Source organism: Dama dama, chromosome 3, assembly GCF_033118175.1.
Source record: "Dama dama isolate Ldn47 chromosome 3, ASM3311817v1, whole genome shotgun sequence".
In the NCBI taxonomy this organism is placed as follows: Eukaryota; Metazoa; Chordata; class Mammalia; order Artiodactyla; family Cervidae; genus Dama; species Dama dama.
Window position 1 is genome coordinate 23,452,501 of NC_083683.1, and position 24,650 is coordinate 23,477,150.

Below are 24,650 nucleotides of genomic sequence, written 5' to 3' on the forward strand. Positions count from 1 at the left end.
AAATTTCAGATATGAAGGTAAAATAAAAATTGCCTATGAGGCTTTAACAAATATGCCACAGACACTCATATTCATTAAAAATAATTTTGAGGAAGCAAAAAAAGAAATCAAGGAGATGTCACATAAGGTATGGGTGAATTAAAAATTGGTAAAATTTACTATTGCCTAGAAGAAAAAAAAACAGACGCCTATAGGAAGTACATTATTTGTGAATTTAAGAGCTCAATAAGGGTAAATAAAGCTACTAGATTACAAGCCATTTTACTATAAGACAGATAAATTAAGTGAATGAAGATTTTTTACACATCCATCCCAGAAACTGATAAAGCAATTAAGCAACAAGCAGAAATAAAGAGAATCTGAGCAGTACAACTAATATGCCTAAGCTATTGACTTTGGCATATAGATCTTCACACTTAACATACCCATAACATTTATAAAGCTTTATAGCTGTTAAAGGTTTTTTAAATTAAATGAACTAAACATGCAATCAAGAAACTGGAAAGAGGAATAGAGCAAACCCAAATAAGGAAATAATGTTAAAGGCAAGAGGGAAAAAAGCAGCAATAACAAAAATGTATGAAAATGGGAAATCAAAGACTGTTCTTAAAAACATTGAGACAACCGGCAAAACTAATGAAGATACAAAATACAGAATATGAAAGAGACAATTAGATTTTTTTAAATATGAACTATATACTAATAAATTTGATACCTAGATAAAATGCATATTTTTAGAATATAAAACTCCACAATTGACAAAAAAGAAATTGAAGACATTAGTTTACCAGCACACATAAGCTCTCTTCACTAGTGAATAAGGTTAACTCCCTATAAGTAACTACCTACCCTAAGTAACTACCCAACTCATATTTCCAAAACTATATATTTAATATATAATTAGTAAATTCAAAGAAAAAGTCAAAAGACCATCACAATTTATAAAGGACAAAAAGACTGTTAAAAAAATCACCAATAGACACCAAATTAGTGAAGAGATTATATATTCAATTCTGGTAAAGATTAGAATGCTCATTTTTGATGCTAATGCTTAACACAATATTGAAAGTCCTGGGAAAAAAAAAAAAAAAAAAAGAAAGTCCTGGCCAATGTTATTAAGAAAGAAAAATTACCATGGGGTGTGATATAATGTGGAAGATGAGAATTAAGACTGCCATTGTTTGCAGATGAGACTTTGGGGCTATGGGAAAAATAAAAGAACAAATTACTATACAACAAGAATAGCAAGATTTCTGGACACAAAATCAACTTTCATACTAATCAACAGCACTCCTTTACCATCAACAGCTGGAAAGGAAGTGGCCACCCACTCCAGAATTCTTGCTTGGGAGACCCCATGGACAGACCAGCCTGAGGGGCTACAGTACCTGGGGTCCTGAAAGAGCCGGGCCTGACTCAGCAACCAAGTGCAGTACATACACACATACGACGAACAACAAGATCAAGAGTCAAAAAAAGTCAGAAAATACAGTAAAAAATAAAATAATAGTCACCATAACAATACAAGTATAGAGAAATTAACTAAGAATACTTTGTAATAAAATACAGAATATGATCTGAATAAACACGAGGACAAGGATGAGACAATTTAATACCAAAAAGATAGTGGAATTTCTATCAAAATTTTAGTTGCCTTATTTTGGAGGTTCTGTTTTTTAAGAAAATCCTAATAAACTCACCCTCAACCATACATGGGGTAAGGGGCTACAGATGGTAAGATCAGTCCTAAGGGTGTGTTCCATGATGGGTGGGAAACGGTAGGAGAAAGCAACTCACCATCAGATAGAAGACATACTCTGAAGCCACAGACATTAAGTGGGACGATGACAAAAGAACAGGCAAAGAAACAAGAGTGCTGCTGAGAGACAGAGGTGTTTACGAGAATCAGATACCTAACAAAGGAGGTAACAGAAACACATGGGGAAAGGAGGAACCATGGAGGGAAGCGTTATAAAAACTAACAAACAGAAAGCTGATCTGCAGAAGGATTCAAGGTCTAAAGGTAAAAGATAAAACTAATCAATAGGAAACATAGAAGGAGCAAGGAAAGACATCCTCAAAAGAACAAGACATAGGTAAAAAAATTTAATGAACATAAAAATTAAGGATTTAATGGTGGACACCATGGACAAAATTAATAGAAATGACACAAAAAATTAGTTTCAAAGTCTAAAACTGAAAAACAATTAAAATCTAGAACACATAACACATAACTCCTACAAAACAAAACAGTAAACCTCCAAAAGTGAATGGGCCAAAGGGTACAAATGAGCAACCTAAAAGGCTCACTCCCAATTATATGCAAAGAAATTCAATTCATTAAAAATCAGAAAATACAAATAAAACAAGAAGAGCCTCCATCTCTTAGGCTGGTCAAGACAAAAACTATAAGGCTGAATGATGCCAACTGTTGGCAAGGACATAAGGATAAATCAACCTTCATATATCCTGGAGTACTGAAGGCTTGCATATCCCATAACTATCAATCCCACTGGGAAGTACATACTCCGAAGAAACTCTCACACAACACCTTAAGAGGACATGCACAAGGATGACCGTCACCATGGAATTTGTGTTGATGGAGCTTGGAGACAATCCAGATGGCCGTCAAAGAAAAAGCATACAGTGAAGCATGGTGGACATACATCACAGAGAACCAGGAACAGAGAAACTACTGACTAGAGACACATATAGACAGCAATGTGGGTAGATCTTAAAATCAAAGTTGTGTAAAAAAATATCAGAAGCAGAATAAGATATTTGGGTTATTACTAATAACTTTTATTACCAATGAAAAAAATAAGAAGTCTGTATTTCTTCTAATTCTCTGCATTTCTAACAAATCTCTTAAGCAAATCTCAGGGATGATTTAAGATTCATATACTTCCTATGGAGACGAACCAAAATAAACTTTAAAAGACCAACTCTAAATTGGTACTTAGCAAAATTTTAAACTCCCAATAATCCTATAATGAACATTAGTTTTCCACTGTGACATACATTAAGTCCCAGATGACCTTAAAAATATTCACCTGCAATGCTGATTATAGAAAGACAGACTATGAAAAAGAAGAACGTGTACCTTTCAATGTATCCTGTTGGTGTTTCTACCAGACCATCAAGTCTTTCTTGAAGGGCTGCAAGAATCTGAGGATTTTGCATCATCTGAACAGTCAGCTGACGCGCTTTAAAAAAAACAAAAGGGCAGCGAAAGGATTTTATGAAAATGTATTATGCTATATTAATAGGGCAATCCAATTACGAAGCTTTCCTGACTAGCCCATAAATCACTGGTATGAGTAGAGACGAATAGCAAGCTAAGGAAAATTCACTCTAGGAAAACCTAGTGTACAGAAAAAGTTCAGGTTCCTAAAGATGTCTAAGGCACACCACTTCTCAAGGCCACTGCCACAACTATTATGAACACTATCCTTTCTCTTTCTCCTGTGTGTTTTACCCACCTTGTGTTTTGAAAAGTTCAAAGATTCATCCAGATGCCTATCTGTGATCCTTGATAACTCTTTGAAGTCAGACAACACATAAGAAAACTACAAAAACAGCGACACTTTCAAGCCTGGGAGAAAGATGGTCAAATGAATGACCTGAATGATTCTTTGAGCCTGTGCAATGTGTTTATGTACCTCTGAACAAAGTTAACAGTTGAGACAGTCAAAGGCTGTAACTAAAGCCAAACAAGAGTTGGTTATTAATGGCCTCTAAAAATTATACTCCATCCAAAAATAATCTAGATTTATGCAAAACAAACTATTCTGCTATCTTATCTGCTCTGTCAATACAGACTTTACCAAAAAATTGCATTAATTTTCCCAGTTTATGTCTTTAAAGATCAATTTACTTCTAATAGTAATTTGATTACTGGATGATGTATAGCTGTGATAACCAACATGCTTTTACAAGTACCAATACTGGCCATGAAGATACAGTCCTGTATCATTAGTTCAGCAGTCTTTTCATATTAAACCTCATTCTGGCCTAAGAATGGAAGTCAAGTCATCTGGTACCTTGATATTCTTGGCCCCTTTATACCCTAAAGTAGTATACTTCCCCACTAACCATTATTACCCCTTTTAAAAATAATTTGCTAAAGAAAATGTTGAGTGATTTTTGTCTACAGTTAATAAATGTTCTTTTATCGGTTGGTTAGAACGGATTAAAAAAAGGCAGACATACATACCACATATTCTCTACATGTTAAACATTTTCAAGTCTAGCTAATGTTGTTTAGAAGCACCACTACCGACAACTCCTACCACACGCTTCAGTCGTGTCCGAGTCTTCGCAACCCCATGGACTGCAGCCCACCAGGCTACTCCGTTCACGGCATTTTCTAGGCGAGAGTACTGGAGTGGCTTGCCATTGCCTTCTCCGCTACCACTACCTATGACACTTCTAAGTTCAGACAGAACTCATAGGCAGCTGTTTGACAAGACATAATGTCAAACCAGCAGCAGAGGGCACGCGCAGGGACCACTGCCGGGTCACTAGATCCACACCTTCCTCTCTTACTCCGCCTCCATCCCCCTCTTCCTTTCCATTTCTCCCTCCCTCCCTCCCCCTCCCAAACACACATTCACACGCAAAACTGCTGCTGTGAGTATGGCTAGTCAGGAAAGTGGACGGGTATTAAAAAAGAGAATTTCTTTTTACTGTGTTTATTACTGTGCTCTAGAAGAGGTGAGCCAGCAATCACTGGCTCCTGAAGTAATTTAAAATAATACCTTTGATTTTTGTTTCTTCACCAGTCTCTTCTTCTTCTACTTCTTCAACATCATCCAAATCTTGATCAAGTTCAGACTGTTCTTTGCTACAATATTATAGTATCACACCAAGGTTCAAATGTACCAATTACCCAAAAAAAAAAAAAAAATTATAGAAAACTTCAATTCATTTTCTAGGTTAATATGCCTCTTTCAAAAACATGAAACAGGAAATCTAAAAGGTAATTCAGTTTTCAAACTTCATACGTAAATAAGTACAAATGGGAAGTACTTAAAATTTCATTTAAAAGCTTTTCAAATATAAACTTTATACTTCAAGCTAAAAATGTGGTTTGATGGGTTGTGATTCAGAGATATAACATCAGAAAGTATGTGCTTCCAACTCAGTATCTACTGATTTCACTCTTCCTAGTAACAGCACTCTTGATTTTATATGAGATGGTAATACAGCAATCTAACAAGTCTATGTATTCCAGCTAGATGTGGCTATATAACCAAAGCCATGTAGGACCACAAGGCATCCTGGAGAATGGAAGTCTCCAGCTAAGAATAAAGGAGTCTGGAAAAACAGAAGGATCCTGAATCTCTCTTAGCTGTAGAACAACCACATAAGCCTGTATCTGTCTTTTGGACTTTCCTTTTTCTTTACTTCATAGTGGAGATGGAGAAGAACAGTAAAAGTTAAGGGGAAGACCTGACTCTACTTCATGCTCAGAGTAAAGCTAGGAGAAAGTAACAATATCCTTCCAATTTCATCTTAAAAATCTAGTTTTTGAACATGACATTACAATCAGTATTAAAATAAGGATATTTAAGTCAATATAAAGATCATCATACAATTCCTTAGGTAATTCTACATTTTAGTATTTGGTTTAGAAAATTAGTTGCTTTCATGTCTTAAAAAAGCATTTGAAAAATTAATTTTCATCTAGGAACAAATACGACCTAATTTTCATACAGTGACAACTACAGAAAAGGTCAACTGTAAAAAAAAAAAAAAGGTCAACTATATTCTACACAAATTTGTTTCTGTCAACTAAGGGTGAAAAAAGCAGCCTTCCCATCAGAAGCAACACAGATTATTTTGGGAGTATCTTTTATTATAAAATTAAGCATATTTAGAGCTAAGGTCACTAACTGAAGATAATATGGAACAGCTCTTCCCCCAGGTGTCACCTCATTCCATCACTTATTGAACATCTAAACTTTAAAGCTTTCAAAACAAGAGTCCACAAACTGTCACATGGCCAAACCCAGCCCATTTCTATTCTTTAAATAAAGTTTTACTGGAACGCAGCCACACTGATTTATTTACTGTCTATGGTTTCTTTCACACAGCAGAACTTCCCTGGTGGTACTGTAACAGCAGAGCTGAAGAGCTGCAACACAGACCACACGGCCCAAAATGCCTAAAGTATCTATGGTCAGATCCTTTACAGGGTCTGCTGACTCCTGCTTTGAAGAACAAGGATCCCCTCTCTTCCTCCTACCCTGCTAAGAGCTCACAGGCACCCAACAGTAAATGACGGAGGGGGAGGGGGTAAGGCAGAATCAAGCTATCACAACCAATTTCTTTCTTTTTTCATTAAAACAAAATGAAGGTAGATGGCAGATTGCACATATTCATCTGATCTTAATCCTTCTAAAATCTCCACTAAGATTATGATAAAGAAGTTTTTAAACAAATACTGAAGGACAGGGAAATAAGAGCCAACAAATTCACTGAGAACTGAAATCTAAGTCTGTAGTGGTAGAGCTGAGAACCAGCCTAAAGTGTCTTTAAAAAGATACAACTAGAACTAGGGCTTGGTGGTGAAGGTGGATAAAATAGGGAGGATAAGCAAAAGCTGACAAACAGTTAAATCTTAGGATGATCTCTCTCTCTAGCAGAAGGGGACTGAGAGCTCAGACGAGCTCAGAGGAGAGGACCACAGAGAAAAGCATACTAGAATGCTGGATACAGACTTTCCTCCCCAGCTGCCCTCTCCCAGGTTAGCCCCCCAAACACTCTTTACTGGCACATGTGACCAGCCCAGGAAAAAAGCACCATTCTAACACCAGGGATTCTCACAAGAAATACCCACCCTGATGGGTATTAAATTGATTAATACTAAATTGCTAAGTCCTTCCTTCCCCAACACTCAAACTCTCTAATTAAACTTAAAAAATCCTTCAACTATGCATTCCCCCCACCCAAGTCTTAATGAGCAAACAAGTATTACTTCCTATCCGAGGAAAGCCTCCTATACTGAGACCAAAACAGAGGAAAGAAAAATTTAAGACCAAACAGACAACACAAGGGAATGAATATCCAGAGAAAAGATATAATCAATGAAATAAGAACAAGATGCTATAAAAACAGGAACAGAGAGCAAAGGAATGTTTGAAAATTAAAATAATAGAAATTTAGAAACTCTTAACAAGAGTTAAAAGATAGTTTCTTCTGCTTTGCTCAAAAAGAGCAAAGAGACAAAGACAGAAACTAGAGCAAAAAGAAGCAGTCCAACACATAACAGAAGCTCTAGAAATAGAAAACAGGAAGAAGACATTCAACAAAGTCAGTCAAGAATATTCCCAGAACTGACAGATATCCAGTTGCAAGACTGAAAGGGTCCACCACTGTATGCCTAACACAAGAGATAAACACAGAAACCTAACAATGTAAAATTTCTGAACTCTGAAGCCCGAGTAGCTTCCAGAAATAGATATATATGTCTGATTTTTTAAGTGCCACATACAAGTGAGTAAGAACTGTGACAACTTTGAAATTCAACACGAGAAGCAAGCCAACAATGGAGGAATGCCGTCAAAATCCTGAAGCAAAGTGACTCCCAAATCAGAATGCTATGTCCCGACTATCCAGCAGAAGGGCAAACAGTTGTTTTCAGGCATGCCATCTCAAAACAATTCACTTGCCTTGTACTCTCCTAAGAAGGTGCTAAACCAAAAGTACAAAAACAGAAAACATGGGATATAGCAGACTCCAGAGAGGAGAAAAAGAAACCCCAGGAAGACAAAATCAATCCACAACGACAACTGTGAAGCCAAGGTCAAGCAACCCACACGGGGCAGTGTGACTCGGGAGGCCGTCACTGACACCCACGCCGCCACGCTCCTTCATGATGAGGACAGTGTGCACGGGGGGACTGGCCAGACTCTTAGCAGCACTTCACGTGCTGCCCTTGTAATGAAGCTTCCGCCCTCCCACCTCCATGCTCTGCTGCCTACAACAGCTGCGGGTGATCGCATTATAACCCCTTCATCCTGAAAGGTTGTTTTACCTATTCCTTTGAGTTGGCAGACTCCCATGGAATTACAAACAGTAACAAACAGTGCAGCTCATCCCATTCTCCTTGACCATACTTCCGCAAGACGTCCATCCACACTAGAAGCCTGCCAGACGCTGACATCAACACACCTGTGTTTCCAGGATGTATGACCTTGCCCAGTGACTTCTTCAAAATAAGCCTTTGTAAAGACTCAGAAAAGCTGAAGGCAGACAGTCTTTTTACTTTTTATTTTCCTACTTTTGACTCCTCAGTTATATTGCATTTTTTCTTTACACAGCTAAGTCTGTGACTGCTATTTAGTGTTTCAAAAGTAAATACTGATTAAGAATTTGTAGGTGCTAAAACTCTACAGAAAAACATAGAAGTGAACTAGACAAAGCCAGGATAGTACTGACACATCTGGAGAGAAAAGGAGGATGCAATTGAGAAGGGTCACACAGGGTATCTAAGAGTAATGCTGCAATTTTTAAAAACTTGTACACTAGTGTCCTGTTGTTCTTTCAACTCTACACATTAAGTTTTATAAACTTATCTTTATATATAATACTTTACAATGCTAGTAGTAAAACCTTTGAGAAATGGTAAAAAACAAATTTTCCAAATATTTATGACTCATTATTGTGCTCAGCACTTTCCTAAGAATAAACACTGACAAATGGTTTACTATATTTATGACAATGATTGTCTTGGATACACTGTACCCAACTTTTAAAATAGTAGGTACTAAGCATTAGTCATTACCATACATTTTCATAATACATAATTAGTACTGCTGTTAATTAAATCACAGTACAGAATGAAGCCAAATCTCTGAAAAAAGAACCAACTTTCTGTCACTTACTTGTCGATGTCTGCCATGTTGTACAAATGCCAAATATCTATGGAGAGAAATATCAATGTTAAAAAAATACAATTAATTTAAAACCAATAAAAACCTCTGAAACAAAACTCTTTAAATCGATACCATGCTAAAGCTATTTAAAATATATATATATATATATATACACACTCCCATTAAAAAAGTGTTTTTAAACAGGGGCAGGGAGGTGGAACACTGACACGAGCCACTGAAGTGATTCTTCAGAGGATGCTACTTAAAACAAGCAAGGTACTGCCTGGCGTTCAGAATCTCTTTGGGCAAGGATTTTTACAACAGCACTGTTGGCTAAAAGAATCTGAGGTATGCTAGAATCACAGGAAAAGAATAATACAAAGAGTCTTTATTCAAACTCCTTTAACCACGAACGGTCAACGTTGGGGCTGCTTAGTACCCCACAGTACTCTGAGGAGTTTGATGATATATAGATATCCATGAAACCACCCAAGTCAAGGTAAGGAATATACCCCGCCTTGATAGAATACCTCCCTCCTCCCCTTCCTGCCTCCCATCCCAAGCAAGTGTTGCTCGGCCTTCCGTCACTATAGCTTGTATTTTCTGGAATTTTATAGAAATGGCATCACAGAGTATGTACTTTCCCCCTTGGTCTGGCTTCTTTCATCCAGAATGAGATTATCTATGTTGTAGTACTTACCACATAGTTCATTACTTCTTATTGTATAGTGGTATTCACTAAAAACACACATTCTGTTGTATGTTTAAGTTTTCAGCTGTTGATGGACATTTGGGTTTTCTTTGTGGGGGGTATTACAAATAGAGCTGCTATAAGCATTTGCGTCTTTGTTCGGACAAATGGACTTCCCTGGTGGCTCAGACGGTAAAGCGTCTGCCTGCAATGCGGGAGACCCGGCCTTCAATCCCTGGGTCGGGAAGATCTCCTGGAGAAGGCAATGGCAACCCAATCCAGTATTCTTGCCTGAAAACTTCCATGGACGGAGGAGCCTGGTGGACTGCCGTCCATGGGGTTGCAAAGAGTCCAACACGACTGAGCAACTTCACTTTTACTTACTTTCTTTCACCAACAAAATGCTTTACTTCTCTCAAACCCACTCGATTTTTTAACAGCATTAATTTTTATCAAATTCATGTTAAAAGCCAAAATCTGCCACATATTGCACTCATGATTCCCTGGAGATGTTTTTCCAAGTTTAATAATTCCTGTTATTAAATGTCAGCCCTTTAAACTATTCAGTAACAGCTATAAAGCTCTGGTCCAGATCCGCCAAGTAAACATTCTCCATCCCTTCAAATGTACTTAATGTCACACCACTGAAGACTACCATGCTTCCAGCTTACCCTGAGTATGTCAGCACTGTCCATAAAGTTCTTGGTTATTAGGGCTTCCCTGATGGCTCAGACATCAGATAATCCACCTGCAACGTGGGAGACCTGCTTTTGACCCCTGGATTGGGAAGATCCCTGGGGGAGGGCATAGCAACCCACTCCAGTGTTCCTGCCTGCAGAATCCCCATGGACAGAGGAGCCCGGCGGGCTACCATCCACGGGGTCCGAAGAGTGGGACACGACTGAGCGACTAAGCAGTTAGGACTGGCCAGAGCATATCCTAGATTCTTTCACACTATAAATTAGGGTTAACTCAGAGAAGACTGCTAAGAAAAAACAAACCTCAGGACAAAACGTGTTCCATTCATCCAGAAAAACCATGGGTAATGCAGATTTACTTCTTTAATAAACTTAGTTTTTTCACAGCAGGTTTGCCACCAGGACACAGGTGTGGTAAAGACCACCACTAAGCCTGAGCAAAAATGGGGAAGACAACCCAAGTCAACACTGCTGTCACCGGACATGGAGATTCAGAGAAGTCTACCACTACTGGCCACCTGATCTACAAACCTCGTGGGATTCACCAGGGAACCACTGAAAAGTTCAGAAAGGAGGCTGCCAACATGGGAAAGGGCTCTTTCAAGAACGCCCGGGTCTAGGACAAACTGAACGCCCAGCACTGAGTGATTATAATCAATGATATCTCCCTGTGTCCGTTTAAGACCAGCAAGCACTCTGTGACCATATCTGACGCCCCAGGACACAGTGGTTGATTAGCCACTAAGTTGTGTCAGACTCTCTTGCGACGCCATAGACTACAGCCCACCAGGCTCCTCTGTTCATGGGATTTTGCTTTTCATGGGATTGCCCAAGCAAGAAGACTGGAGTAGGTGGCCATTTCCTCCAGGGGATCTTTCCAACCCAGGAATCAGACCCACAGCTCCCCCACTGGCAAACAGATTCTTTGTCATTGAGCCACCAAGAAAGCCCCCCAGCACAGAGAGTTCATCAAAAACAACTACAGGCACGCTCCGGTGCCTGTGCTGGTGAATTTGAAGCTGGTCGTTCCAAGAAAGGGCAGACCACGAACAGGCCCTTCTGGCTTCCTCTCTGGGTGTGGAACCTTCATTACACTGGAGGTAACGAAATGGACTGCACTGTGCCACCCTACACCCAGAAGAGATAACCGCCAAAGTCGTCAGCACCTCCATTAAAAAAACCTGGCTACAATCCCAACACAGAAGCATCTGTGCCAATTTCTGGTTGTCATGGTGACAACATTGCTGGAATCAAGTGCTACCATGTCTTGGTTCAAGGGATGCCAAGTCACCCATAAAGATGGCAATGCCCATTGAACCACACTGCCTGAAGCTCTAGACTGCACCCTGCCACCAACTTGCCCAACTGATAAGCCCCTGTCTTTGCTCTTCCAAGATGTCTACAAAATTGGTGGTACTGGCACTGTCCCTGTGGGTCAAACAGAGACTGGTGTTCTCAAACCTGGCAATGTGGTCACCTTGCTCCAGTCAAGCAAACAACTTAAGTCTTTTGAAATGCACCATGATGCTTTGAGTAATGGCCCTCTTGGGGACAATGTGACCTTCAAGAACACATGTCTGTCAAAGATGTTCTTCGTGACAATGTGGCTGGTGACAGCAAAAATTACCCACCAATGGAAGCAGCTGGCTTCACAGCTCAGGTGACAATCTTGAACCATCCAGGCCAAAATCAGGGCTGGACTGTGCCACAGCTCTACTGCAAGCGTGCTGAAGACTGGGCGTTCTGGGAAAAAGCTAGAAGGTGGCCCCGAATTCTTGAAATCTGGTGATGCTGCCATCACTGCTATGATTCCTGGCAAGGCCATGTGTGTTAAGAGTTTCTTGGCCTATCTATCTGACTCTTGGCTGTTTTGCTGTTCGTGACAGGAGACAAGCAGTTGCTGTCGGTATTATCAAAGCAGTGGACAGAGAAGGCACCTGGAGCTGGCAAGGTCACCAAGTCTGCCCAGAAAGCTCAAGGCTACATGAGTATTACCCCCAATACGTGCCACCCCAGTCTTAGTCAGTGGTGTTTGTCTCAACTGGCCATTTAAGTTTTTACAGTAAAAGTCTGGTTAATGGTAACCGCATAGCAAAACCTTCAGAGGAGTGTTTTGTGAACCATTAGTTTTGTGTGTGGCAGTTTTACGTTATTAGCTTTTAAAGTCAGTACTTTTTAATGGAAATGACCAAAAATCTGTCACAGAATTTGAGACCCATTATAAAAGTTTAATGAGGAACAAAACAAAAAAAAAAAGGCTTAGACTCCCACATTGGAATCAGTTTTTAATGTCTGGAGAATTAAAACCTTAATCTTTTAAAAAGCGTTTTATTTATTAATCTGGCTGCACCGGGTCTCAGTCGTGGCGTGCAGACCTTCGCTGGCCATGCGGCACGCGGGGACCCCCGGCTGTGGCAGGGCCTCCAGAGGGCAGGCTCGGCAGCCGTGGCCCACAGGCGTCTGTGCTCAGCCGCATGTGGCGTCTTAGTTCCACAACCAGGGATCAAACCCACATCCCTTGTATTGCAAAGTGGGTTCTAAACCACTGGACCACCAGGGAAGTCCCAAAACCTTAGTCTTTCACTCACAAAAAGTGACAAGATTTGATTCCTCGTATCAATATGCTTAATACACTTTTTACTTTAAAAAACTGAGTTACTGATTTTAGCAATCAAATGCTACTCTTTGGAGCATTATTACTAATACAACATCAATCCTTTAGACAATTATAAAGGAAATAATTCTTCCTACTGTAGCCTACTCTAAGTTTAAATATTTTCTATTTACTGTAAATAATCTCTAACAGCACTGATGTATTTCTCTAGTGATGCTGGTTAGTTAAGTCAGCATTAACAAAACACATAGCAAAAAACTACGAATATGCTATTCAAAAATAATGAATCAAACACAAGTGGGCTTCAGATCTATCAGATCTGCAAGGGTTTTCTTTTAATGCAGGGAAAAGTATGGTGAATATGCATTCTCAAATATGGCTACTGTTTATATAAACGATTTTCTTTCCTTGAATGATGTATTTTTGGTTGTGCTGGGTCTTCACTGCTGCACACAGGCTTTCTCTAGTTGTGGTGAGTGGGGCCTATTCTCTTGTGACTCTGGCGGTTGTGGCGGGTGGGTTGAGTTGATCCAGCCATGTGGAACCCTCCTGGACCAGGGCGCAAGCCCATCTCCCCTGAATTGGCAGGCAGATTCTTAACCACTGCATCACCAGGGAATTCCATAAACTGCTATATTTCTGGAGACCAATTTGGCTATGGGAATAACAAACACCTTAAACATGTCCATCTCCAGACTTGGTTATTCAATTTGTGACAACCTACTCTAAAAAAAAAAGAAGTAAAGCATCTAAGGGCCTGTACATGCATCACGTTTGTCTAATAGGTTCTTCTAAAATCCAAGTCCTACATGTTCTTTGACTCTCAGCTCAAAGTTTTACTTTTTCAAAACAAAACAGACTGGCATTGCCTCCTTCAGAGGTGCCTTCTCCAATCTGTACATCTTGGCTAAGTAAGATTTCTTGGTTGTACACACTCTTATAAAGCCCCATTTCTTTCCATCACAAGATGTCTCCAGTTTGTAATTATAGATTATTGTGATTATTTGACTAGGGTCTGTCTTCCACCACTGACCAGACCATAACATTCATGATTACAGGGATTATATCTGCTTTTTCCATCACTGCATTGTATCCTTCAGAGCAGTATACAAAGTTCATATATATTTATATATATAAATATACAGAGAGACACACATAAATGGCAGCTACAATTACTTAGCAAAATTAAACTTAGTGTGGAATGTGCATACAATGGAATGCTTTGCAATTAAAAAAAAAACACACACACAGAAGCAGCAGCAGCAAGACCTCCCTTGAGGCTCAGTGGTGAGGAGTCCACCTGCCAACTCAGGAGACACGGGTTCGAGCCCTGATGCGGGAAGATCCCACAAGCTGACGAGCGACTAAGCTCAAGTGCCACAGCTGTTGAGCCCGTGAGCTGCAGCTACTGAAGCCCGCACACCACAGTGCCCATGCTCTACAACCAAAGCCACGGCGCTGGGAAGCCCACACAAGAAAAGCCGGCACAGCAAGCAAAGGCCAGCAGAGCCAAAAATAAAATAATCTTTTAAAAAGGAAAAAAAAACACACGCAGATCTGAGTTGATATGGAAAAAGCAACAAAGCAGGGGTAAAGAATGTATGGCAAAATCCAACCTGAGTATATGTGAATATGCATTCTCACACACATACATACTTTCTTATGAATAAGACCTTTCTAGAAAAATACACCAGAAACCTAACAGCAGTTGTCTATGAGAGAGCAAAGACTGCAAGTAAATGAGAGCTTACATTTCATACTGCATTATTAGGTTTTCCTACCCAGATACTATTTAGTAACAGTTTAGAATCTGCTCCCTTGAATATATATATATAGTCTACTAAATCCAGCAATTATCACAAGTATGAAACAAAAAAGAAACACCCAAAACTTCTAAATTCAAAATTTTATAAAATTTTAAGATGTTCACAGAATTGCTACATTGTTACCTTCTGTGTCCACTTTGCTGCCATTACACTTAGAATTCAAAATCTTATAGTTTTGATGATTACAAAGATTCAAGATAGAACAGGAGGGCAATTCATTTCCTCAGAGATGCCTTCCCCAACCTGCCCATTCCAGCTAAAATAATAGATTTCTTGGTCATATTCACTTCTATTTTTTAAAGTATGCTTCTCTGATGGCTCAGTGGTAAAGAATCTGCCTGCAATGTAGAAGACATGAGTTTGATCCCTGGGTCACAGGATCTCCTGGAGGAGACGGCAACCCACTCCAGAATTCTTGCCTGGAGAATCCCATGGACAGAAAAGCCTGGCTGTAGACTGCCACAGGGTCACAAAGAGCCAGACACAACTGAGCGCATGCGCGCACACACACACACACACAATGCCTAATTTTGTAGTCAGACCATTTGGGTTAACACCAGCTTTGTGGGAATTTAGCTCAGGCAAACAACTTCTGGCCTTATTTCATCTTCAAAACAGGAGAAAATGGCTCCTTCATTGATTTCTCTTATTAAGAAGCAAATTCATGTAAAAGATCTGTTTAATATCTAATTAACACTCAACAAACACAGTTTCTTTCACTCTGTCCATTTTGAACCATCTTTTTGCAAAGCAATTAGCTGGCATGATGGCTAAAAACAGATTCTTTCAGTTCTGATATATATACAGACTGACCAGTAAACACACCCTGGTAATCTAAGATATTAACATTAGGGGAAATTGGGTAAAGGGCAAATGGGAACTCTGAATTATCTCTACAACTTTCCCATAATCTAAAATTACAAATAAATTTAAAAAACTAAAAATATAGGACCAATTCCCACACCCTGATTCAAAACTAACACGTCTGAGAGAGTAGATGCAAAAAAATTAAAAATTCTAAATAAGAAACCCAGCTTCTGATACAGGTGGTCTCAGGCAATCAGATCACATCAAAAAACACAAGTTTAGTTTAATATCTACACTGATTTTTTTTAAACTGCAAGTCAACAACTTTAAGTAAAATCAGTGAGATTTTCTATCAGACATGAATTTGCTTTCTAAGAGATCTGAAGACTTTCCATTCCTAGAAGTGACAAGCTAGATTATGCAGACCAACTCTACTAATGAAAACTAATTAAAAGTACAGAATCAAATATTTGTTAAAAAAAAAGAAGTAAGATAATAAGAAATTACTAACCCCAAACTGAAGGCATAACAGGAAGGAAAAGGATAAGTAAAAGGAACCTGCCAACCTCAGATATGATCTGCAGAAACCAAAAGCCCTGAACTTACCAAGGTAGGGAATCTTTATAGCAACCTTCCCAAATTAAGCAGAAACCTCAAAACGCTATATTCTCAGAGATAATAGAGTTCTCCAGGATAAAGCCCCAATTTACCTCATCAGCCTTGTCCCCCAAACTTCAAGCTATGAGCTTAGAGCCATTATCAGCATTCCTAGGCACCTGCATAACCAAATGTAAATAAAAGCACCATTCTAGACCTTAAATAATTCATAAAGTAATCTTCAAGAACAAGGGCAATAGAGAACAACAGAAGTCAATCCTATGAAAGACTTAAATATTGTCTAAAAGACCACAAACATAGGAAAAACAATCATGCTTTTTAAGTTTGAAAATGCCTGCAGCAGTATCTATAAGAAAGTCATTTACTAAAGGTGAAAAGAGCAAATCTGGCAAAGAACTAAACAGAATTTCCAGAAATAAAAAAAACAGTAAATGGGCAGGTTTAACAGTAAACCAAACACAGCTGGAGAGAGAATAAAGTGAATTGAAAGTGAGCTTAGAAGAAATCTTCCAAAGTATGGCAGTGACTAGAGGATAAAAAATACGGAAAAGACATTTTAGGATACAAAAAGTCTAACAAAGATTTAACAGAAGTTCTAGGAGTAGAGGAGAGAATGGGCAGAATATTTGAAGATATAAATAGCCAAGTTATTTTCCAGAACTAATGAATGACAAGTCCTACAAATCCCAGTCAGCAAAATAAAAAACCCACACCTAGACACATGAGTGAAAATGCAAGACGAGAGACAGAAGTCACCTCAAAAGCATTCAGAAGAGACTCAGATTAATGTCAAATGCGTAAAAGGCTGACAGTTGCTTTCTCTTCAAGACACCAAAAGACGACGGAATGGTCTGTATGCTCAATGTGCTGAAAATAACTATAAAGATCTTAGACTGTTACACCCAACTGAAACAGGTAAAACAGGTAATTTCAGGCAAAAATATCTCCAGCACTCTCATTAATAAATTCTGTAAGTATATTCTTCAGGCAGAAGTCAAGTGATCCCAAAGAGAAGGTCTAAAGACACAAGAAGAAATCAGAGGCAATAACGATATTAGCATACTATCAAAATAAATATTTTAAAAGAAATAGTACCACTGTGTAATGTGCCAAATTTAAACTACCATAATATTAGGTCAGCAGTGAGAATAAGTGGGGAGGAAATGGCTTATTCTACTGTTCTTAAATAAACATGTTGTAATTTCTAGGGTGACCCCAAAAGTTCAGAAACAGAACATATAACTTCCAAAGTACAAGAAACATCAAATAAAATACTTATTTTTGTTGTTTAGTCGGTGAGTCATGTCCGACTCTTGTGATCCCATGGACTGGAGCCCACCAGGATCCTGTCCATGGGATTTTTCAGGCAAGAATAATGGAGTGGGTTCCTGACTCAGGGATCGAACCTGAAAACTTCTGTACTGCAGGCAGATTCTTTACCACTGAGCCACTGGGGAAGCTATACTTATTTTTACATAAATCTAAAAGAAAGACAGGTTGGACAAATAAAAAGCACACACACAAATTAAAATTAAACCTAATCATAGTGATTACATAAATCAACTAAAGGCTCCCTTTTAGAACTATTGGATTAAAGAAAATTCAACTGCATCCCACTTCTAAGAAACACATCTGTAACAAGAATACAAACAGCCTCAAGATAAAACACAATCCTTAACCAAAAGGTGGTATCACTGTACTAACACCGGAAAAAAATATATTCAAAGGAGAAACATTTCCTAAGGATTAACGTTTACAATAAAAGGTTCAACCCAGTACTCAGTGTTACAGATCTCAATGTAAAGACACAGTTCATAACAAGACTGAAGGCAAATCTTAACCAGAAAACCTGAACATGAAGAAAATCTTCCAATGCAGAAAGAGAGGAAAATGAGTGATTCAATCAGATCATTATCTGGTTATTTTGTGGTTGTGTAAAAGCTCTATGTCCAGAAATCAAATGATCTACCATTCCAGTATACTTGATTCTGTTCTTACTTCCAACGAGAAGGAAAGAAAAATAACATTTACAGAGCTTACTCTGTAAGACTATTACAGGCTTTCCTCTTATTTGCAGATAAAATAGTAAGCAACTTGCTCAGCAACACACAAATGAAAAAACTAGGAATTAAAACCTGACTTCCAATACCCATGCCAATTCCACTATTCCAAAAGCCAAAGTGCTTCCCCTATTACCTACTACACAGATTATATAACCTATATATTCCTTTACATAGCCAATCATTAAAAACTACACATTTGGGGTATTCTCTGGCAATCCAATGGTTAGAACACTACACTTTCACTGTGAGGGCTTGGGTTCCACCTCTGGTTGAAAAACTAAGATCCCACAAGCCTTGCAGCACAATCAAAAATTTAAAGTAAAGTTTTAAAAGTTTTAAAGGATAACAAAAAGAAAACTACTACAAGTGTTAGTTGTTCAGCTGTGTCCAACTCTGCAACCCCATGGACGGTAGCGTGCTTCTGTCCATGGAATTCTCCAGTCAAAAGTACTGGAGTGGGTAGCCTTTCCCTTCTCCAGGGGATCTTCCCGACCCAGGGATCAAACCCAGGTCTCCTGCATTGCAGGTAGATTCTTTACTGTCTGAGCGACCAGGGAAGCCTGCAGTGGTAACCGATCCACCTGCCAACGGAGGAGACAGAAGAGACTTGGGTTCAATCCCTGGGTGGGGAAGATCCCTTCGAGGAGGAAATGGCAACCCACTCCAGTATTCCTGCTTGGAAAATTCCAGACAGAGGAACCTAGCGGGATACCATGTATGCACGGACACACACACACACGTTTTAAGTGGGATACCATGTGTGCATGGACACACACACACACACACACACGTTTTAAAGCAGAAAGGTTCAAGTGAGCCAGTAAAACCCCCAAAAGAGAAGTTCCCTTTACCTGAGACCTCCTATCGCAAGCTGAACGCATTTTAAACAAATCTGTCTTTTGGACACTGCTGTTCTACCAACAATTTCGGTGGGCCAGGGGCTCAGGACTTGATTCCAACACAACCTCTTAGTTAGAACATCTCCTTCTTTATGCTCACTTTTTCACTTCAGAGATACCAAATCAATCTAGAACTGACTTTTATATGGGTCCCAAGCCAAATACACTCCTATTTGAGAACACTATCTTCTGTTCAAGTAACTGCATTATCTATAGTACCATCTGACCAAACAGCACAGAAACATACATGGACTGATCATCTGGTGAAAATGCACTCAGCATTAACAAAACTACAACAATGTATTCACATATCAGACATATATTGGAAGACATCTTCATGACTCTAAGTGCTTTAACTGTCCTCTGAAGCCCAGTGGAACCCAAGAGAGCGAGCTTTTAAATTCTAAGCAGATATAAACTGTACAGTGAAGTGAAAGTTGCTCAGTCATATCCAACTCTTTGCGACCCCATCATGGAGTTCTCCAGGCCAGAATACTTGAGTGGGTAGCCGTTCCCTTCTTCAGGGGATCTTCCCAACCCAGGGATCGAACCCAGGTCTCCCACATTGCAGGTGGACTTTTTACCAGCTGAGCCACAAGGGAAGCTCAAGAATACTGGAGTGGGTAACCTATCCCTTCTCCAAGGTATCTTCCCGACCCAGGAATTGAACCAAGGTCTCCTGAATTGCAGGCGGATTCTTTACTAGCTAAGCTATGAGAGAAGCCCTATATACTGTATGGTATAACAATTAAGTCAAGGTAACTTCCTTTAAACAAATATAAAGTCCATATTATAAATCATCATTTCTCAGTTATATAACCTTGGATAGTAAGTTCTTTAAATGCTCTGTACCTCAGTTTCCTCATTTAAATGTTGATACTACTTATCTCTAGCACTAAATGAGTTATATTTATGTAGAATAATTTAAAACATTGCCTGAATAATCATGCAAGAAATCCTATTATTTTATGCTTGTTGTACTCGTCTGTACCCTCTTTACTTGAGACAGTATTTTCAAAGTAATTAAAAAACTCTTCAAAATTATGACCCCCTTTTCCAATAAAAATCAAAATATATAAAACTTCTGAACAAGTAAAAATATATCAAACTATGTAGCAGTAGAAAGCAGAGTTGGTAACCAGAACTAACTTTGGGTTGAGACCACTTGGCAAGTCCAGCAATGTGATCTACTGGTCTGCAGCTCAAGTACTAAGTAACTTACAAGAGTGAAAACAGCAGTGCTCAGGTTCTAACCCCTCCTCTGCCCAACTTGTTCAGATGGAATTAGTATGAAATGGGACTTAGTATCAGCATAATTTTAACAAATTTCTTCAGGTAAAGAGGTTATAGACACTCTTCTATCTCCCACTTTCCAGCTCTCTTTTTCTTCAGAACACTCATAACAACTCAACAATTTATATCAAATAACCAATTTGCCTTTTTGGCTCATGATAATAAGATATATGTCCAAATAGGAGCTAAAATTTTACTCAAAGCACCAACTAAGAACATAAGCAATTACAGATTTGATTAGACTTGAGGATATGGATAGATTGATCATTATTTCCTAAACTGACCTGGATGCACTGCCTCTTTCATTAATATTTCAAATTATCAAGCAGAAAACAAAGTAAGCGAAGCAATTTTTAATTTTGACATCTTCATACCTTTAAGTCAAACAGATTCTACCTTTTTTAGGCACTTTTCCTACAAAAGGATTTTGTACTGAATACATCTGGTAGAGTTCAGAATCGGTCATCTCAAGGCAATATGGGCAAGTTGAGTAAGTAATAAAACAAGCAATAGTATTGTGATTAAGTTAGTTCTGGTACACGTGTGGGGGGGGTTTTGGTTTTTTTAATCGCTAGATGACAAGGACAATCGTGTCACATTTAGTATCAGTTTAACAATTTTCCCTGTCAATAGGTCCAGTATCAAAAACAGGTACTTTACAACAGATAAAACTTATAAAAATTTTCAGACTGGTATGAAAGGGCCAATCTTCTTATAAAGTAAAAGGCCCATTTTAGATCTGGGCCATTAATCTGAACCCAGACAACTTCGAAATAAGCCTGAGACATCAGTCCCAAAAGGTCACCATAAACCTCATTTACCTCCTGTCAGCTTTAAATAAGTTATTTTAAATATAAGGCTTTTCCTTTATCCAATCAAAGGTAAGGTGTATTACCTCCTAAGGAAAATAAGTATAGAAGTAGTTATTAAAGCTGACAACAAAACAGGACCTAAAATACTAATTTGAAGTATTTTTGATGCCACCTACTTTCAAAAATGACAGATTTCGTTTTCCAGCTCAGCTCTCCTGAAATCAGATAAGCAGTGTAAGTTGTGAGCTTTTAAAATGCAGTCCTTACGGAACCCACAATCAAAGAGAATAAAATTGGGGCTCCTTGTGGACATCACGTGCCCGGCTCTTTCTTCCTCCAAAAACCCAGCCCTCCCCTACAGGCCTTCATTCCCCGCCTCCTTTCCCGGCCTCTTTTTTTTTTTTTTTTTTTTTTTTTGAGGGCAAAGCATGAAGCAGTGATGAGGCAGCAGGGTACGTGTAATTGTGCGTCTCATTTCACCCCATACCTCCTCCACCATAACGTTAAAAACCAAACAGTTAGTTAAGTATCTTACAGTGGGAACGTGAATAGAGGAACTAGTAAGAAAGCTATAGAAGCCTTCGACTTATTAAAGACACTGAAGGCCAAATCCTTCACCTCCACTGTTCAGGAGTCAACTAATTACGATCAATGCTTCCCAAATTACAAAACCCTGAAGAAGATACCCATCCTAATTCTAATTTGTAGTTGAGAGGACACAAAAGAATCTCTTGTTAATAACAGCTAACGTAAGTGCTTTACACGCGATAATTCTTAAAATTCTAGCAGTGAAGGCCCCGCTCCTTCATCCATCAACTAACATTCACGCTTTCTTGCGGTACCTAGAAAGATTAAGATCAAAGAGAAGCAGGGAAGACTTGGAAACCCGAGAGCTGGACTGACAGGCTCCCTGCTCACCCTCGCATCCCAACACCCCCTCAACTTTCAGGGGAGGGTTACCGGACGGGGGTCTGCGCCCGGGCCGCGGCCACGTGCAGAGGGAAGCTGCGGGGCTTCCCCTCCCTGCCGGGTCGCCGCCTCCCGGGGGCGGGCAGCCCGGGTCCTCACCGCTTCCCCGCCCCTCCCCGCCCCGGGGCCCGGTCCCCGCGCAACCCCTCCCTCCCGTCGGAATTCGCAGCCTCCGCGGCTCCTTCCCTCCCCCCTGCGGCCTCCGGGGAGTGGGCGTCGCGGCGACGGCGGGCTGCAGACCCCGACTCGGGCCCGGGCGCCTCCCGGCTCCCAGCGGCGCGGCCGCCTCCCCGCTCCGGGCGCCCGGGCTTCGCCAGGGCCGCGCCCTCGCCCGCGCAGAGAGGCCGGCGGGGCTCAGAGGGCCCCGGAGCGGACCCTCCCGGGCCGCGCCGACGCTCCTCCGCCCCACGCGCCCCCCGGTCGGCTCCCTCGGAGAGCGGCGGCCGAGCCGCGGGCCCTCTCCGCCGGCGGGGTCGCGGCTCCCACAGCGGTTCGGGCTCCGGCCTCCGCGGACAGCCCCGGAGGCCCAGCTCGCCGTCCCCAGGCCCCTCACCCCTCCGCTCACGCGGGCCGCCCGGGACCTCCACGTCCCTCCCCTCCCCGTCGGGCCCCAGCCCGTTACCGGTGGCGAGCGCGGGGAGCCGGGCGGCCCGAGCTGCGCAGGCAGTGACTCAGGGCGGCGGCGGGAGGAGCAGGAGGCGGCGCCGCGAGCAGATGGCGCTAAAAAAGACCCGAGAGCCCGCCGCTCGCGCTCATATACAATCAGCGTCAGCACGCAGGGCCCGCTCCGCCGCCCGCCCCCGGCCTCCCCGTCTCCTAGCGACGCGACTGGGAGGCGGGGCCAGGGCCGGTCGCCTAGCAACGGAACCTTCCTCCTTTCCCCCGGCGACCTCCAAACTCGCAGCGCCAGACTTGGGCTCCCGCCTCCGCCCCCTACGACGCCTCCAGCCATCTCTTTTCTACGCTCTTAGCTAGAGAGGAACTCGCCGCCCCTTCCGTTCCGGGCTAGGGCCCTGACCCTAGCCTCGCTCACGGCCCACCTCGGCCCCCGCCCCCTCACCCCGCACCCCCGCCTAGTACCGGGAAGGATGAGGGCGGGAGGCCAACCTCCGGGTCCTGCCTAGCCGCATCCTGACGGCGAGCGCTCCTTAGTTCCCTGCCGTGTCGGGGCCTAATTCCTACAAACTCTCCCATCCCGGGTAACCGTTTCCTCTCCCCGCCCATTTTTCACCGTGAGAACAACAGTTCTTTCCTCCTAACCGCCTCGTCGGCGTCTTTTGCCGGTTTTGCTTTTGCTAACTCAGTGGGTCCCCGTGGCTTCCGGGGATGCTCTTCATTCCAGCTTCTCCATCCTTTTACCTGACTCGCCATCCCTCGTGTCTGCTTTCGTATGTTTGAGGGATGAAAACGGCATGTTCGTGTATGGTCTGGACGCTTTATGAGGACAGTGTTGTTTCCTCATTTTGAAAAAGTAAATCCAACCTCATGGCTATTTTCAATTGAAGCTGGACTAACTAATACTAAGTCTTAAGACAGTGGTTCTGAAAGTGTGGTCGAAGGGTTCCAGTACTCTTTCAACGGGGAAGTCAAAAGTATTTCCATAATTCTAAAATGTTATTTGCTTTGACACTCATTCTGTCATAATTATACAGTGTTTTCCAGAGGCTACATGACATGAGATATGGAAACACTGAAAACAGAAGCAGATATTAGAATCCAGTCATCTGCTGCTCAACCAGACGTTAAAGAGATTTGCAAAAACATAAAACCACTCTGCTCAATTTTTTCATTTTGGAAAGTAGTTACTTTTCATATAAAAATTTATTCTCTGTTAACATTTAATCGGTTTGTTGTTTAAAATGAAATAATAACTACTCATTTCTTAATTTCAAATATGATGTAGTTATCTTTAATGCACATAAAACTTCTTTGGAGTCCTAAATTTTTAAGAATATAAAGAGGTCCTTGAGATTAAAAACTTTAACAACGCTTCTCTGTTGTCCTTGAAACTTCGAACTACTTAGAGTCATCTATTGTAACTAACCCAATTCCACTTTAGAGGATACAGGGTTTTTCCTCAGCGCTCCCAACCTCACTGAAACTAGTTGCCTTTCCCCCTCTATGCTACAGATGCCTCGGTTTATCCATTCATTTTGGTTCTTCACGTGTGATTCTTTTGGCTTCTCAACCATCTGTCTTCATTGACATTCTACTCGACAGTGATGTAAAACTCAGGAGGATTATAATAACAGTAATGACTCCTCAAGAAGAATCTACACTATACAAGATAGGTAGACCAGTGCGCAGTATGTCAGTACCCTTGGCACTGATTTCTATGGCGACCTCAAGAGCAATGCAGTCTGAAGTGAAATTTGTTCAGTCATGTCCGACTCTTTGCAATCCCATGAGTACTGGAGTGGGTAGCCATTCCCTTCTCCAGGGGATCTTCCCAACCCAGGGATCGAACCCAGGTCTCCC

The 24,650-nt window shown here is 40.9% G+C and overlaps 1 protein-coding gene and 1 pseudogene across 7 annotated transcripts in view; one reads left to right on the top strand and one right to left on the bottom strand.

Annotated features, from left to right (window-relative positions):
- The window catches only part of NAP1L1 (nucleosome assembly protein 1 like 1), a 38,585-nt gene extending 15,646 nt beyond the window's left edge, over positions 1-22,939 (bottom strand). For 4 of the 7 annotated variants that reach the window (XM_061124812.1, XM_061124790.1, XM_061124780.1 and 1 more), the window contains exons 1-5: positions 22,795-22,926; positions 21,380-21,418; positions 8,892-8,928; positions 4,761-4,846; positions 3,104-3,206 (exon numbers count right to left, since the gene is read on the bottom strand). In XM_061124812.1, the coding sequence (XP_060980795.1) occupies positions 3,104-3,206; positions 4,761-4,846; positions 8,892-8,908 (206 nt within the window). In that variant the 5' untranslated portion in view covers positions 8,909-8,928; positions 21,380-21,418; positions 22,795-22,926. Of the gene's footprint in view, positions 1-3,103; positions 3,207-4,760; positions 4,847-8,891; positions 8,929-21,379; positions 21,419-22,794 lie in introns of all 7 variants that reach the window. The other 3 variants (XM_061124801.1, XM_061124830.1, XM_061124839.1) reach the window with 3 other exon arrangements.
- On the top strand, positions 10,359-21,373 carry LOC133043672 (putative elongation factor 1-alpha-like 3; annotated as a pseudogene).
- Positions 22,940-24,650: the final 1,711 nt, after the last annotated feature.